Source organism: Narcine bancroftii, chromosome 11, assembly GCF_036971445.1.
Source record: "Narcine bancroftii isolate sNarBan1 chromosome 11, sNarBan1.hap1, whole genome shotgun sequence".
NCBI lineage: Eukaryota > Metazoa > Chordata > Chondrichthyes > Torpediniformes > Narcinidae > Narcine > Narcine bancroftii.
The window spans coordinates 96,132,148-96,147,838 of record NC_091479.1 but is presented as its reverse complement, the minus strand read 5'-3'; the positions used below and the strand labels follow the sequence as shown (position 1 = coordinate 96,147,838).

The window sequence follows — 15,691 nt, the reverse complement described above, 5'->3', positions numbered from 1 at the left end:
CACAGGGCTACTCTGCACTGATCGCCTCTTCCCTTTCCCTCTCCTGAAAGCCACCTGCCTCATAGGTGTGATTTCCTCCCTGTAGCTCCTGTCTTATCACCCCATCAGATCCCCCTGAATGACCCGGAGTTTATCCAGCTCCAGCTCCTGAACTTAGTCTGTAAATAGCTGCACCTGGACGAACTCTATAACATTCAAGGGGCTGAGGGGGTGATAAGCCAGCGATACAGGGAAGCAGTTGCACATAGGAGCAGGAGATTTTCTTGCAAAGTCAAACCTGCGTTGGCTTTGGGACAGTGGATTTGTCGTGCCTGGGACAAACATAGGTTAGATGAGCCAAATGGCCATACGTGCCATGATAATTCTGTGATTGGATTTCAGATGTTTAAAGGGAATTAATATAAAGAATTAACTGATAGGACATTAGAACATTTATCCTTCCCTCGAAGGGTTGGGGTCTAATTCAAAAGATGCCCAGATTGATGGGATGATAGATATACAGCAAGCAAACAACAACTTGAATTTAAATGCCATAGTAAAGACATCACAAACACGCAGTGCTTCGAATGGTGCTGAGTTAGAACATAAAATGTGTATCAGTCCAGCAAATGTCTCTGCCAACCATGATGCCAATTTAAAATGCTCATCTGCCTGCACGTCATTCAAATCGCTACATTCCCTGAGTGTTCATGTGTCTGTATAAAAACCTCATAAATGTTGCAATCATATCTGCTTCAACCATTCCCCCCCCCCCCTCTCCCCAGCAATGCATTTCACTTTCCACATTCCAGGTACATACCACTTTCATGTCACTGTTCTAAATTTCTACCTGAGGCATTCTGATCCATTCCTTCATTGTGATAAATGTTTTACCAACAAAGTCTGCTGGTTTTGTCACTCTGTTCACACAAACTGTGAACAATGTAATCTGTAGTCATGCTTTATCCATGATTGAAAACCACACCTCTCCATGGAGCTCTCGCAAGGTCTCTGTGCCAGATTGCCTAATTTTAGGCCGTCTATGAGCAGAATTTTCAGTTCGGAAGCTTTGTAGTTGACTTAAGCACTCAACTCTTTCATTTATCAGTGCACAAGTTGGTGAGATCTTCAAAGTGCATCTAGCCATTTCATACTTGCAGCAGCAGGATTTACTTTTTCAATTGCTGGACCGTGCATATGATTTTCCACTTTTATGTACTGTTATATGTTAAAAGTAATAGAGCAAACTGCGTGGATCAAGCTTCCCAATAAAAATTTACAGAATTCTTCAAAGCTCGTATCAAAAAAATGTTGATGTCTGTATCTCCTCTTTTTGTTATTTGACAGATTCATCACATGGGACATCAGCGTTCGGTGACCAAGCAAATCAGCAAATGAATGGCTCTCAGCAGCCTGTTAATATTATGCACCAGCCTGTTTTACCACAACCACTGAATCCTCCACCCCAACCAATGAATGTCTTTCCATATCCAATGAATGTCCATCCTCCCTTAATGCATTTCCATAACCCTTATATTCACCCCCCTCCTCCACTGAATGTGCATGCAGGAATTACAGCAGTACCGCCAATTGCTGCTGGCAGTCTACCTAACAGCCCACCCCCTCCCCCACCTCCACCTCCGCCGTCGCAAGCAGTGAACTATCCAGTCCAACAGCTTGATTTGGCGCCACCTCAGGTAAGACCTTGGCTAGAAAAACAAAATATGAAATTTTGCTGTGTTCGTGTTCAGCAGGGAAGTGGTGAGAAGGTATCAAGTCTGTTCTCACAGGAACTCGTAGGACATTGCAGCACAGTAACAGTTGGTTGTTTGGAGACTTGCACTAAATACAGTATATTTGTTTGCACAGTTACAAAACTTTTATCCGCAAAATTGGTTCTTTTCCTAATGAGCACATCTCTCAGAATAACATTTTCTTTGTGATATATTTCATATTTCACATTTAATGCAAACCTGTTCAAGGACGTTACTATCTTCTAATTGGAAACTTATAGTCCCAGGCTAAAATGTAAAAGTTGTTAAGGTATTAGATTTATTGTCATGAACGTGTCACGAAATTTGTTGTTTTTGCGATAGCAATCACAGTGCAAACATTTATATAAACCACCTGACAAAATAAATAATGCAAAAGAAAAAGTTAAAAGAAAGGCAGTGTCTGTGGTTCATTGTTCATTCAGGAATCTGATGGCAGAGGGGAAGAAACTGTCCTTGTGCCACTGAGTGCTCGTCTCCTGGCTCCTGTACTTTTCACAATGTATCAGAGTGAAGAGGGCACGGCTTGGGTGGTGTGTGTCTTTGAGAATAGAAACTGCTTTCTTCAGACACTGCTAAAGCTGTTTGTACTGTCGTGTTACATTTGGATACTCTAGTAATGGGACTAGTAACACATGGTTCATGGGTCAACTCTACTGTTATAAGTTTAAAAATTAATTAAATCAGATGGCAAAAAGAAAAAGAAAAGCTCAGTATTTAAAGCAAAGTCACATTGTTTGGTTTATGCATAATTTAATTTAATGTGTACTTAATCTGTGAAGCTACCTAAAAGAACCTATCCACCAATATTACTTCACGGCATCTAGTGATGGAAAATAATGATGGCTTAACTGTGTGATCCTACGCTGAATTTTTTTTATAAAGGTTATAACTTTCACTTAACTGCATGTGACAGATAGTGTAGAACACAGAAAATACAGCACAAGAACAGGCCCTTTGACTCACGATATCTGCATTGGCAGTGAAGCCAGTCTAATCCCTTCAGACTGCACATGGTTAATATTCCTCTATTCTTGCCTGTTCATGTGCCTGTCGATATGCCTCTTAATCTCTGCAATTACCACCACTTCTGACTGTGTTCTAAGCACCCGTTACTCTTGCCTCACATATTTCTTTTAAACTGCCCCTCTGCCTGTGCCCACCTTAAACTGCCTTCTAGTGTTTGACATTTCCTCCCTGGGGGAAAAAGAAGGGCTATATCCTATCTCTTCCTCATAAATGTATTTACTCCTTTTAAGTCCTCTTCCTACCCCCCCCCACCTCCCCCCACATATCTGTGCCAGCATGATGTCCATATTAAACTAAAACTCGGCTGCTTGCACTAGATGGATATCCCTCCATCCCTTCATATTCATGTTTCCATTTAAAAATCTCTTAAATCCTACTATGGTAGCTGCTTCTACCACTACTCTTGGCACCCATTATCGACACCTACCACTTTCTGTGTAAAATATTTTTTCTCCCAAAACTCTCCCCCTCACCTTAAATACATGTGATGCTTTTGCTCTGGGAGAAAGATTCTGACTCTTTCCCCCCCCCCCCCCCCCCATCTCATGATTTTGTACACCTCCATCAGGTTTGCTCCAGCCTTTAATGCTCCAGAGAAAGCAACCCACATTTGTCCATTCTCTCTGCACATCTTGCACTCTAAATCAGGCAACATTCTGGTAAACTACTTCTGTACCCTTTCTAAAGCCTCTACATCCTTCTTGTAATAGGGCTACTAGAATTGTATACAATATTTTAAGTGTGGCCAACCGAAGTTTTTTATAGCTGTAACATGACCTCTTTTTATACTTAATGCCCTGCCTCTGATGAAGCTAAGATTACAATATGCCTTCTTTTTCACCCTTTCTACTTTCAATGAGCTATGGACCTAGATGCCCAGATCCCTCTGTCCTTCAATACTTAACATTAACTGTATACATTGCCATTGCACTTGACCTCCCAAAGTGCAACACCTAACACTCGTCTGGATTAAACTCCCAACTGCCATTTCTCTGCCTATATCTGTAGCTGATCCATATCCTTTTGTATTGTTGGTTAGCACTATACACTATCCACAATTCCACCAATCTTTAGTCCCTTTTACACTTGGTCGTTCAGTATCCCAGGATAGGAATAGTGTTTTAGCTGTTCACACTTGACCACTCTTAACTGGGACACTGCACACATTCACACGTGCAAGGAGCCATCCTCGAGGTTCTACCTTCTACGGGTGACGTCTTGACGCATTGAGCGATGGTGGACCTGGCCTAAATCCTGATCAATGTATTATGATCTTGAACAAAATTATAACATAGTTAAGCTTTATGTACAGCACAGTATGAGCCCTTCAGCTCCTGTTGTTGATGTGCCGACCTAGATAAACCCTTATAAGGGACCGTGGGAAAGTGCTAGCAATAAATAGCAATAGCGGACAATTTTTAATTCTCTCTCTCTCTCTCCCGCTGTGACTTTCCCACAGCAAAGTTTATACCTTAATTTTAATCTTTTCTTCCTTCACGTTCCAACACTCATGCAAAAACTTGGGTCATTTCTATCCCAGAATTCAATTGCCCATTCTACACTTGCCTGATTGCAACACCGCCATCTGCAGGTGCCAGGGATTGTACTGGGGGTTGAAGCAGTCTATCTTCGGCTTGAAACTACATAATCTCAAGCCGGCATTGAGAAGATTTTCCTTTCACACTAGACCCTTTTTAAGCTGATTGGCCGTTAATTCCTGGGACCACTTTGCAAGTGTGAAAGGGGCTTTTGTGTTAACTGCATGCTTACTAATCCACCCATCTACTTTTTCATTCAAATAATTTGTCTCTCACAAACAGGAGTCCCAACACCGATGCAATCTGAATATCAGTGATCCACCACTATCCTTTCTTTTGGGAACCAGTCAATTTTGCATTCAAACTGTCAACTCACCATGGAAGCATCTATCTGCACCTTCTGAATCAGCCTCCCGATCATGAGAGACCTGTCAAACACAAAATCCACCCCCTACCCTCATCTTTATCACCTCTTTTTTTAAAAAAAAAACTCAATTGGCAAGGCATGTCCTGCCTCTTCCAAAGCCATGATGATTGTTCCTCATGAGGCCCATTATCTTGCTTCTAGACTTGCGGTACAAAATACTTTCACTTTAGAGTATAAAAATATTTTTCCCTCGAAGTAATTTTTGAATTAACTACAATATATTTTGAAAAATGGTAATCTCTTCAAAGCCATAAATCCATCAGTGGTAATAAATATTTAAATAACTTTAGGGCTACATTTTAAGCACCGATCATTTAACATTGTATGCTTTCTTTAAACATTGATTTCCCCCTGTCAGATGCATTGCATCTGTCTGGAATTTGGGCATTTTTGAACTGGAAATTAACTTTACTTTTACCTTTTGATTGTGCTGCTGTTTGATTTTTGGTCATGATATTATCTGTGCTATTTTGAGATTCTGTACCAGACCTGCTCAGCATTGAAGAATAAATAAATGAATGTTATTGTCATATATATATATACACACACAATTACAATGTTCCGATGCAATGAAAGTCAAATATGCTATAGATTCCCAGGTACATAAAACACACCAAACATGAGAAGAGAAAAAAAATAGATAATAGGAGTAGGAATAATTAGTATTAATAAATATGCACAATTGGAAATAAATAGGAGTGCAAAAACAGTCCTGAGTCAGTAGTGCAGACAGATCTTTGGTGCTGTTGAATTAATGTTATGGGAAAGGTAGTGCAGGGAGGTTCAAGAGACTGATACCTGTTGGGAAATAGAATCTGGTCTTAAATTTGGAGGCACTTGACTCTGGGCTTCAGTGTCTGTGCCTGAAGGTGATAGCGAGGAGAGAGGATGGGAACCCTCCATATGCAAGCAGCACCTCACATAGATTGTCTTCAATGCCTGGAGCTCAGTGTCTATGATGGACACAATGAAGAAATGTTCCAGACTTGCTATTTTGTCAAACATTTTCCAGATAATAGAATCTAAACGTTACCATCAGGAAGGAGAATGAGTGAGTAGACTGCTGTCTTTGGATTGGCAAAGATTGGGTTAATAAAATTTTAAAAAGTTCTTGTCAACCAGCTGTGTAGTGGAAGGGCTGTATGAAGATCTCAGTTGCAAATATGCTATGTAGTACATTTAAATGTATTATTGAATGAAACTTTTACTCCAATAAAGTTGGTGATACAGTTGCACAATCCTTTATCCAGAACCCTTGGGGGACAATCCTTCATCCAGAACCCTTGGGGGACAATCCTTTATCCAGAACCCTTGGGGGACAATCCTTTATCCAGAACCCTTGGGGGGCAATCCTTTATCCAGAACCCTTGGGGGGGCAATCCTTTATCCAGAACCCTTGGGGGGCAATCCTTTTTTCAGAACCCTTGGGGACAATCCTTTATCCAGAACCTTTGGGGGGCAATCCTTTATCCAGAACCCTTGGGGGGCAATCCTTTATCCAGAACCCTTGGGGGCAATCCTTTATCCAGAACCCTTGGGGGACAGTGTGTTCCGAATTTCGGATTTTGGAAAGCCAAATTTAAACCCACCTGAATTGTGCTGCCGTATCCACCCCTACCCCCTTCCAGTCACGCTGCCATCTCCCCTCCCCCTCTCCCGCCCGACTCGCACTGCCGGTCTCTCTCCCCACTTGCCAGATTTTGGAGCTTTCCGGATTTTAGATGTCCGGATAAAGGATTGTGTACCTGTATTAAAATTGTGGTTTCATTACATATTCATAAATGTCCTAAAATGTTAAAGTTCCCTGTCAGACATTTTTGAACTTTTGCCAATTATCAAGCTATTACTCAAGCTTTTTGAAAACTTGTTTGCAAAAATAAATATCTCTATCAGAGTTGTTGTGACAAGTGAATCAGATATATTCAAAAGGGAGTTGGAGGTGGCCCTTGTGGTATGAAGAAAAAGCAGGAATAGGATACTGGAGTCATTTGATTAGCCATGATTATATTCATTGGTGGCGCAGGCTTAAAGGGCTGAATAGCCTACACTTGCACCTATTTTCTGTGATTAAATACTGTAATTTTTGTCCAAACATTTGGATAATTGTAAATGATATTTTGCTTCACGTCTATTTTAGATGATGCCTCCTCCCTGTTCAGCTTCTGAAGTGGATTTGCAGACCAGTGCTGCTAGCATACCCATTCCAGCGGGTGGCGCTGGCAAGGCGGTGCCTATTCCACTTCCTGTCGATGTTTCTTCCTCTGCCTTTCAGTCTGTCCAGCAGGTCTTTGCAACTCTTGCAACTCCAAAAACTACCATAGAGAAAGAAAGCCTGAAGGAAGAATTTGAAATCGAAAAGCCCAAAAAGGACAAGGCAAGTCCAGAAACATCAGTGACTGAAGTACAATTTCTGAATTACATTCCTTCAAAGCACATGTATAACTTAGACTCAGAATTTGGGAGAATGCAGTTCAGCTGGTCTGTACATCCAACAAGTTTGAGGTTCTAATAGTTTCAGTGTTTGAACAGATGGATTAAATAATGTACATATACAGTAAAACCCATGGTATCTGGAATTCAAGCAACCAGCAAATGAATTGAGGAAAACAAATTTAAAAAAATAAAATAAATAATAATAAAATAATAGGTTAAAAAAATACACAAGTTTAAAATAAATGTTCTCTGAAGTAACACATAAACCTTTGGTGAAGATAGAAGCAGAAATTCATCTAGTGGAGAGCCTTGGTCATGCTTTGCTCATAGCAGCTGTTTGAATAAAGTTGTGTGTAACAGCAATGGCGTCACCCAGGATGAAGAGCTGGTTGAAGCTGCTCACCATTGGGGTGACTCTTCAAGTTGTCCCGATTACAGGCTTTATCTGTAAACTGGGGGGTTGGTGGAGAGGGGGCATTAATTATTCTGTTATCGTTCATCTTTTGGGTGGCTCCATGAAAGGGGAGGAATCTTTATGTCAGTTAATTTTGTTCAGTGTAAGTACAATATAGTATTTTTGTCTTTTAAACTATTCTTAATGCAGGTGTATTAGTTAGGCATTGTAAGAGTAAATCTGAAGCATCCAGAAAATGCATTTATCCGGCATCAACCAATCCCCAAAGGTGCCAGTTACCATGGGTTTTACTGTAGTTTGTGCAATTCTGTTTCATCATTTCTTTATTCAGGTTAGTTTAATGCTACCGTCTGTTGATTTTTTTGAAGCTTAACCATTGTTCTGGGTTTGATGTGATTATCTTGGTTGCAGTTGGTTAATTTAGAGCGTACAACTTTTTTTTTCCTAATGCATAGAAATGTACTATTCAGGAAAGAGCCGTAGAAGAGGTAAAACTAGCCATCAAGCCTTATTACCAGAAGAAGGACATTACCAAGGATGAATACAAAGAAATTGTCCGCAAAGCAGTGGATAAGGTAAAAAATTTTAATATTATAACTGTACCATGATAGTTGAAGAATCAGAAAATAGTACTTTTCAGAAGAGTTGATAATTTTCTTGAAGAGTATCTGGGATTATACACTGGACAATGAAGATTTTGCTTCCTTGACACTTTTGAGTGTATTTTATAGATTTTAGGTTGCTGATCATGAATACCGCCTTAAAATTTTCCTGTTATGTGCTTTTTATTTTTATATATTTTTTTTTAACTATTTTTGTGATTTATTGTCATATTTTAAGTCTGCTAGTATATTGCCCACAAAGCAAACTGTTTTGGTCAGGCATGGAAGCCGTTTAAAGATGTTGTTGAGAATTTTCTTGACAACTACAGAGTACCAAACTACATTCAGCTGATTGACAATATGCTTGAAGTTTTTAAAACCATTCAGTGCAACATGTCATTGAAAATTAGTTTTCTGTATTCACACTTGGACGACTTCCCCGCTGATCTTGGTGCATTCAGTGGGGAACATGGTGAAAGGTTTCACCAACTCTTTGGGACCATGGAAAAGAGCAATTGGAATCTAGTGAGCCATTTGGGCCCCATATCTAAAAGGATCTGGAGGAGGATTCCAAGGATGATCCCAGGGATGAGAGGGTTAATGTATGAGGAATGCTTGATAGCTCTGGGCCTATACTCACTAGAGTTTAGATGAGGAAGGATCTCACTGAAATCTGCCAAATATTAAAGGAATATATAGAGCAGGTGTGCAGATGTTTCCAGTAGTGGGAGAGTCTCGGACCAGAGGTTACAGCCTCAGAGTAAAAAGGATGACCCTTTATATCAGAGATGAGGAATTTCCTAAGCCAGAGGGTGGTGAATCTGAAAATTATTGCCTCAGATGGCTGTGGAAGCCAAGACATTAAAGCAGAGGTTTAAAGGTTCTTGTTTAGTAAGGTCATGAGAAGAAGGCAAGAGAATGGGTTTGATTCGAATAGCATGGCTGCCTCAATAGGCTGAATGGCCTAATTTTGGTCCTACGTCTTAGGGTTTTGGTGATGTTGAGAGCAAGATTGTTCTTCTACCACCACATAACCAGATTCTCGATTGTGGCTTTTCATTAACTGTTATTTGGCTGAGGTTGGTGGTGCCATCAGCCAATTTATAGATTGGAGCCATACTTGGCTACACAATCATGGGTGTAAAGAGAATACAGTAGGGCAGAGTTTTGAATTGCCCGTCTTGGTCAGTGAGAAGAAGTGATGTTGTCAATTCGTACTGATTGGAAGACTAGGATTCAGTTGCAGAAGGATAAACATCCAGATCTGAGCTTGATTTTTCTGATAGGATGGTGTTTAAACAATTAGCTATTATCAATGAACAACGGCCTAACATAGATGTTCTTGAGGTCCATGTGACCTAATGCAGAGTGGGGCGAGTGAAATGAAATCAGCTGTTAATCTGTTGTGACAGTAGGCAAACTGAAGTAGATCTAGGTCCTTCCTAAGGCAGGAGTTGATTTGCTCCACTACCAACCTCTCAAAGCAGTTCATCACAGTGAACATAGGCCAGTTGTCCTTGAGGTAGGTCACCTTGCTCTTGGGCATTGTGAGTTTTCTTTCCCTTCACCTATCCATTCTTATCCCAACCCCAGCTCCTTGAGCTCAACAGCTGTTAGCTATTTGTGACGTCCTCTAATTTCATGCCTGATTCTCTCTCCTGACCCCAACTTCATTCACTTCTTGTTTTCATTTTCAGCTTTTTTTATAGTTATCCTTTCCCTTTAAGCTCTGCTTTTGGTATAAAATTCTAACCAGAAAATTTCTCATATGTCAGATCAGATGTTTGAGATTTTTATTCCTTGTTTTACATTGCATTCATCAAATAGAGTAAAACTTTCAGATTTTAAACATTACAATATTTTTGCTTGTCAGTTGGACAGTTTCTGCTTCCCATGTTCATAACTGCACATCTTTTGAAATGATCCACTGAAATGTGTATGTTTATTTCTAAGGTGTGCCATAGCAAGAGTGGTGAAGTGATCCCAGGGAAAGTAGCGAACTTGGTTAAAGCATATGTAGAGAAATATAAACATGCAAGGAAAGGGAACCCAAAGCAAAATCCTGAAGAATGCAGTATCATTGGGAACAAATCTTTTTAAATGATGTAATGATGTAGCAAATTGATTACCAGTGTTAACATGAACCCAAAATAGAATGATGTGTAGGAAATTTGTTTTCCATTGATTCGTATAATTTTTTTTTCCTACAGAGCTTGTTTTTTTTTTAAAATTGAAACATTTGGGACACCACAATGACATGAAATAAAGGCATGCTGTTGTTAGTTATATGGAGTTGCAAGGATAATACGATCTGTCCTGGCCCCTCCTGTGGGTTATCAGTAGATCAGCTGTATAAATGTGATATTTGTTTAGATGATTTCCTAATGTATCAAATGATCTCTTATTGATTTTTTTTTTGTTAACTCTAGTTAAGTGTTTTTTGTAAACAGTTTGTATGTTGTACAAATGCCTCCAGGTTTAACTGGAAGGGATCTGGATCATGTAGTTGCACTGGCAACTGAGGCTGATCAGCTATTTTAGTGCATTTAGGGTCTAAACAACTATGATTGCTTAACTCTGCTAGGACTGTTGCTCCATGGAAAAATGTTTGATAAAAGATTTGATTCTATAGTTTCATTTTTGAAAAAAGCAGAAAAGAATTGTTCAAAATGTGCTTGGAGTATTCTGTAATACTTAATCTATTCACCGAAATAAATTTTCTGCTGCTTGTCAAAACAGTTTCTGGGTCTTGATGAACATGTAAAATTCATTGAAAATCAGAAGATATATTTGTATTTTTTTCTCCAAAAGTGGAACCCTTTGTAAAAGTATTTTTGTTTTATGTGCTGGTGATGGTATTAGGTGCTGATAATTGTTTTGTCAACTTTTAAACACAAAAAATTAGTATGGCAATACTGTTTAAATACTGGGGATGGGCCTTGTATTGTATATGCCAATATAATTTAAATAATGAGCTCAAATTTTTTGTATGATCAAGGCGAGTTCTGTAACTTCCAAAACTAATGCCAGTAGTGCAGAACCATTTTTATAATAAAACCACATCTCGTGCCCACTAGTTATTCATGGAATTTTATGTTAGAACCTCAGACGTGGTTGTTGCCTCTCTTCCTTTTTAAGGTCGTTTTTTTGAATGTCCCTGTGTGGAGATTTCCATCAAGTCACTTCATTTAATTACAACGAACCTTGTCACTTTTTACAATAGACCCTAGTTGCGTTTTTGAGGAAACGACTGGCACATTTTATGTTGAAGATAATCCGTTTGCACTTAGAGCAAAAATGTATTTGTGAAAGGAATGAGCGTGATAAATTCATTGATGCCAGGAAGAAAAGGTTGGTAAATTTTCATATGATTCAATAAAGTTGGAAGTATCTGATTAAGATTGTGAAATAATTTTTAATCCTATTGTTAAAAATAAAATGTATTTAAACAGTGGAATAATCATGAAAGTTAAATGTGTACATGCAATGTTGCTTAATATTAAGTTTTACATGTTTTTCATTCTTTATACATGTACTAGGCAGAAAAAGGAGTGAAAATTAGTTTGTTTGTTGTCTAACTACAAACATCAGTCTCCTCAAAAGTCTCCAAACATCCAGTGTTGTTTTTATGGGGGGGGGGGGGGGGGGGGGAAGAAAAAAACTTGATCATCTTCAATGACTTTTGAATCTATTTCCTGTGACACAGGTATCCTTTAGCTAAAAATGATTCAAGGTATAGAGCCTTAAATTTTTCTTGACTAGAAAAGAAATGAGGCCTCTTATATTGAAGAGATTGTTGGTGGTAACTAATCCTTAATTTAGAGCTGTAGAACATTGTGATTTATTGTCCTGTTAGAGGACAAAGGAAAATATATCCAGGTGGGGATATCATTGTATTGGTGGTACAGTTTTACATTCAATTCTCAAAGTTTGCATCCCTTAATCCACAGATCTAAAATTTAACTCTGGCAAGAAAATAAAGTTAAAACTACTTCAGTACCAGTGTGTATTTTATCTTGGCACTGAAGGACAGCCTTCATTCCAGAGTGCTTATTTTCCTCACTGGTGCTCAGCAGCCCGGCCTTTGGTCAAAAGACAGTTTAATGTAGCTGTGGGATTGAGTAAATTTTGAGAAGTATTTGATGATTGGATAATATCAACCAATGTCAATCCTGTCCTTGCACAAAATAGCCTGAGAAGTGGGTTTTCTTGCCCATTCCTTTCCCAAGGAGTGTTGGGACTAAATATGTTGCCAGCATAATGGAGATCAGGTCGTCAACACCAACATTAACCCAGGCCTTATAAGATTGGGTAATGTAGCCATTTAATTGCTGGTACAGTAGGGAAGGATACCAAACACAATCTGCTGGAGGAATTTAGTCAGAGGAAAAGAATGGTCAATGTTTCAAGCCAATACCCCTTACTGAGACTGGAGATCTGTAGAAGAAAGGCTCCCACTCCCACCTTATTCTACATTCTCAATAAAGGGTAACAGCTTGAAATGTTGACCTTTTATTTTCCCACTGATGCGACTTGATCCACTAAGTTCCTCCAGCAGATGGTGTTTGGCTTCAGATTCCAGCATCTTCTGGGGAAGAATGCCTGTACCCATGATTAGCATTTGTATGCAGGGCTCAGTTTATTAATTGTCTGCAGGTGATTGCAATTGGGGAACAATTGCCGAATAACAAATGATTCTTTGTGAGTTGTCTTGAGGAGGAAGTAGTAAAATACTAAAGTTTGCAGACACTGTGAATTGAAGTAAAAACACAATGCAGGAGAAACTCAAGCCATTCCAACAGTGGTACTCTATATAACAAAGATACATGACCAACATTTCAGGCTTGAGCCAAGTTGACAGGCACCTGCTTGCACAATGAAAGGCTCAATCCCAAAATGTTGGTTGATGATCTTTATCTTTGCTATACAGGTACACGATCCTTTATCCGGACACCTAAAATCCAGCAAGTGGGGTCGGCGACTGAGGGACCGGGCTTTCCAAAATCCAGAACACACTGTTCACTAAAGGTTGCGGATAAAGGATTGTGTACCTCTATAAAGTAAGCTGTTTGACCTGCTGAGTTTCTCCAGCATTGTGTTTTCACTTGAAGTAGTTTGCTGTGAATCTGTTGATATTTTGAATTAGATATATCAGGTTGAATGAATGTTCCAAAAGTAAGACAGTTTTTAAAGCATAGGGTCAGCAATATTTATTATATTGGCCACCTCAGATCCAAGGCAATAAGTACAATTCTTTCAGCTGGATCTCTAAATATAACACCTTTGTACTACAAAGCTTTGGAATCCACTGAAATGGTTTTGTCCCTAGTAACCTAAAAATTAATTGACCATGCATTTACATGCTTTATTTGCAGATGTTAGACGTCATTAACAGCATCTGCTTCATATTTTGAAACCTAAAAATCCATTTTTCTCTGCAATGCATTTTGGCAGCAAAAAGGCTTTTGTTTTGATGACGTCCTCCTTTGTTAGTAAATATCCACTTTTCTAACTGGAGTAGAATGAATGGGAGAAACAATACTTTAGCAGTGATTTGAGTTTCACTTCAAAATGGTAGATTGGTGCAGGTATTTCAGTCTCCTGGATTGCTCAAATTAATTTACCCATTTTGTGAAGTACAGTTGTTATATATTTACAAATGCTTTACCAATCCTTTCAATGTTGAAGTATTGGATCACATTGATTTCTCACTCCTCATACAATTGGTTACAGCGGATAAGAGCATTGTTAGAAAAGATTTGGCAGATAGTCAATTGTCTTTTATTTTAAGTTGACTAGGAACTGCATTGTTGCATGCTGTCTACACCTCCGTGATTAGGGTCTTAACACTGGGAATGCCGGTCTGGAAGAGTGTGTTGAGCTGCTATTCCTGGCAATGGATTGGAGGATTTTGCAGCCCTTGTTGGATCTCTTAAGTACGGTAAGGTACCTGCTGTGTCACAAATCTATCTGAACAAGCACAGTAATTGGGAAGAAAATGTTTTTAAAAATGTCCTTTTATTTGGAAATAACAGCATATAGTTGTTTGACAAGATTCATTGCTACAATTAAAAACTGATGTATTTACCACGGCTGAGACTTGGTTGTAGAAAGTAAAATGTTTATTACTTGAAATAGGCAAAGTGATTGTTGATGAACAAAGTTGATTTCGCTAAACGAGGCTTCAACTCAGATGGGTTGCCTTTTAATTTCAATGTGCATAGAATAGTGGGTATACAAAACATGCAAGAAATGGATTAGGTTATACTTAGGAAAGAAGGAACTACATTTTTTTACTTTAGTGCAGTGTAAGCTACATAATTTGAAGGTTTTAATAGTGTTGGACAATGTGAAACTGTTGTGAGTGGCTGAAGCAAGACTAAAGATACAAAATACAGGTGCGGCATCAACTTACTGGTATAATTAATTAGGAAAGAATAGTTTTCCACAGGTTGATAGAATTGAGCTCCAGTGTGGAATGCAGCAAGTTTTTGCAGGTCCATGTTAAAAGTCATGTTACATTTTGCATTGCTATGAAATTGCAATTAAATGGGTCAATCTTTGTTCAGAGCCACATTCAGGCTATAGCATTTCAGATCAAGACCCTACAACAGAACAGTGCAAAATTCCCACTATCAAGAGGTGTGTGGAGGTTGATGGAGAGAAGAGTTGCAGATTATGGAATCTGATAAAGGGCCTGGTTCTATTTCCTACCTGAGATCCACAAACAGGGCTGCCCTGGTGAGGCCATTGCTTCTACCTTCTCTAGGCTGAATTCATCTCTATGTTGTCCCTTTCCATCAATATCTGGGGCACCTTGCATGCTCTCTCTTATTTAAACATTTGACAATATTCTGACCATGGATGACATCCATCCAATCCTCTACACCTCAATTTGACTGGGGCTCCTATTCTCTCCACACCATTCCACTCTCCATAATCTGCAGCCCATTGTTGCTATCTCCCATCTGGCTCTGCAGGTTGCTTGCAGCTCCTGCCATGCTCTTTTCTCTCACCTCTAAGTGTACATTAAGTCCTGATGCAGGAACTTGATCCAAAACCTCAACAATCACTTTGCTTCCACAGATGCTGCCTGGCCCTTCATGCCTCCGGCCAATTTAAAAATCCTGATTCCAGCATCTACATACTCTCACGATTCCAAACAGCAATAGCTGGTTGAATGTGCAAAAACTTGTGTTTTGAACCAGAAATAGGCCAAAAGCTCTAAGAAGCAGCTTTACTCAAAAGGCTAGCAGGAATGTGCTCATAAGAAATTAGGACTTGATAGCCTGTAACCAAGTTATGCTACTTGCCAATAACGAAAAGATCATTCTTTCTCTCGGATAAACCCAGTCTTAAGGCATGTCTATTTTAATCCAATAATTTACTCTTTTGGACAGCCTCCCATGCTCCTTAGACAATAGCTGTTGTTTTTTTTAAATCTTGTTTTATACTTTCTAAAATTATTGTACTGAAATAAATGAGTTAAACAAAAA

At 39.1% G+C, this 15,691-nt stretch overlaps 1 protein-coding gene across 6 annotated transcripts in view; it reads left to right on the top strand.

Moving 5' to 3' along the window:
* scaf11 (SR-related CTD-associated factor 11) overlaps positions 1-10,931 on the top strand; it is a 63,529-nt gene extending 52,598 nt beyond the window's left edge. For 5 of the 6 annotated variants that reach the window (XM_069904139.1, XM_069904134.1, XM_069904140.1 and 2 more), the window contains 4 exons: positions 1,327-1,676; positions 6,883-7,119; positions 8,049-8,168; positions 10,149-10,931. In XM_069904139.1, coding sequence (XP_069760240.1) covers positions 1,327-1,676; positions 6,883-7,119; positions 8,049-8,168; positions 10,149-10,295 — 854 coding nt within the window. In that variant the 3' untranslated portion in view covers positions 10,296-10,931. The remainder of the gene's footprint in view (positions 1-1,326; positions 1,677-6,882; positions 7,120-8,048; positions 8,169-10,148) is intronic. The other variant, XM_069904138.1, reaches the window with a different exon arrangement.
* Positions 10,932-15,691: the final 4,760 nt, after the last annotated feature.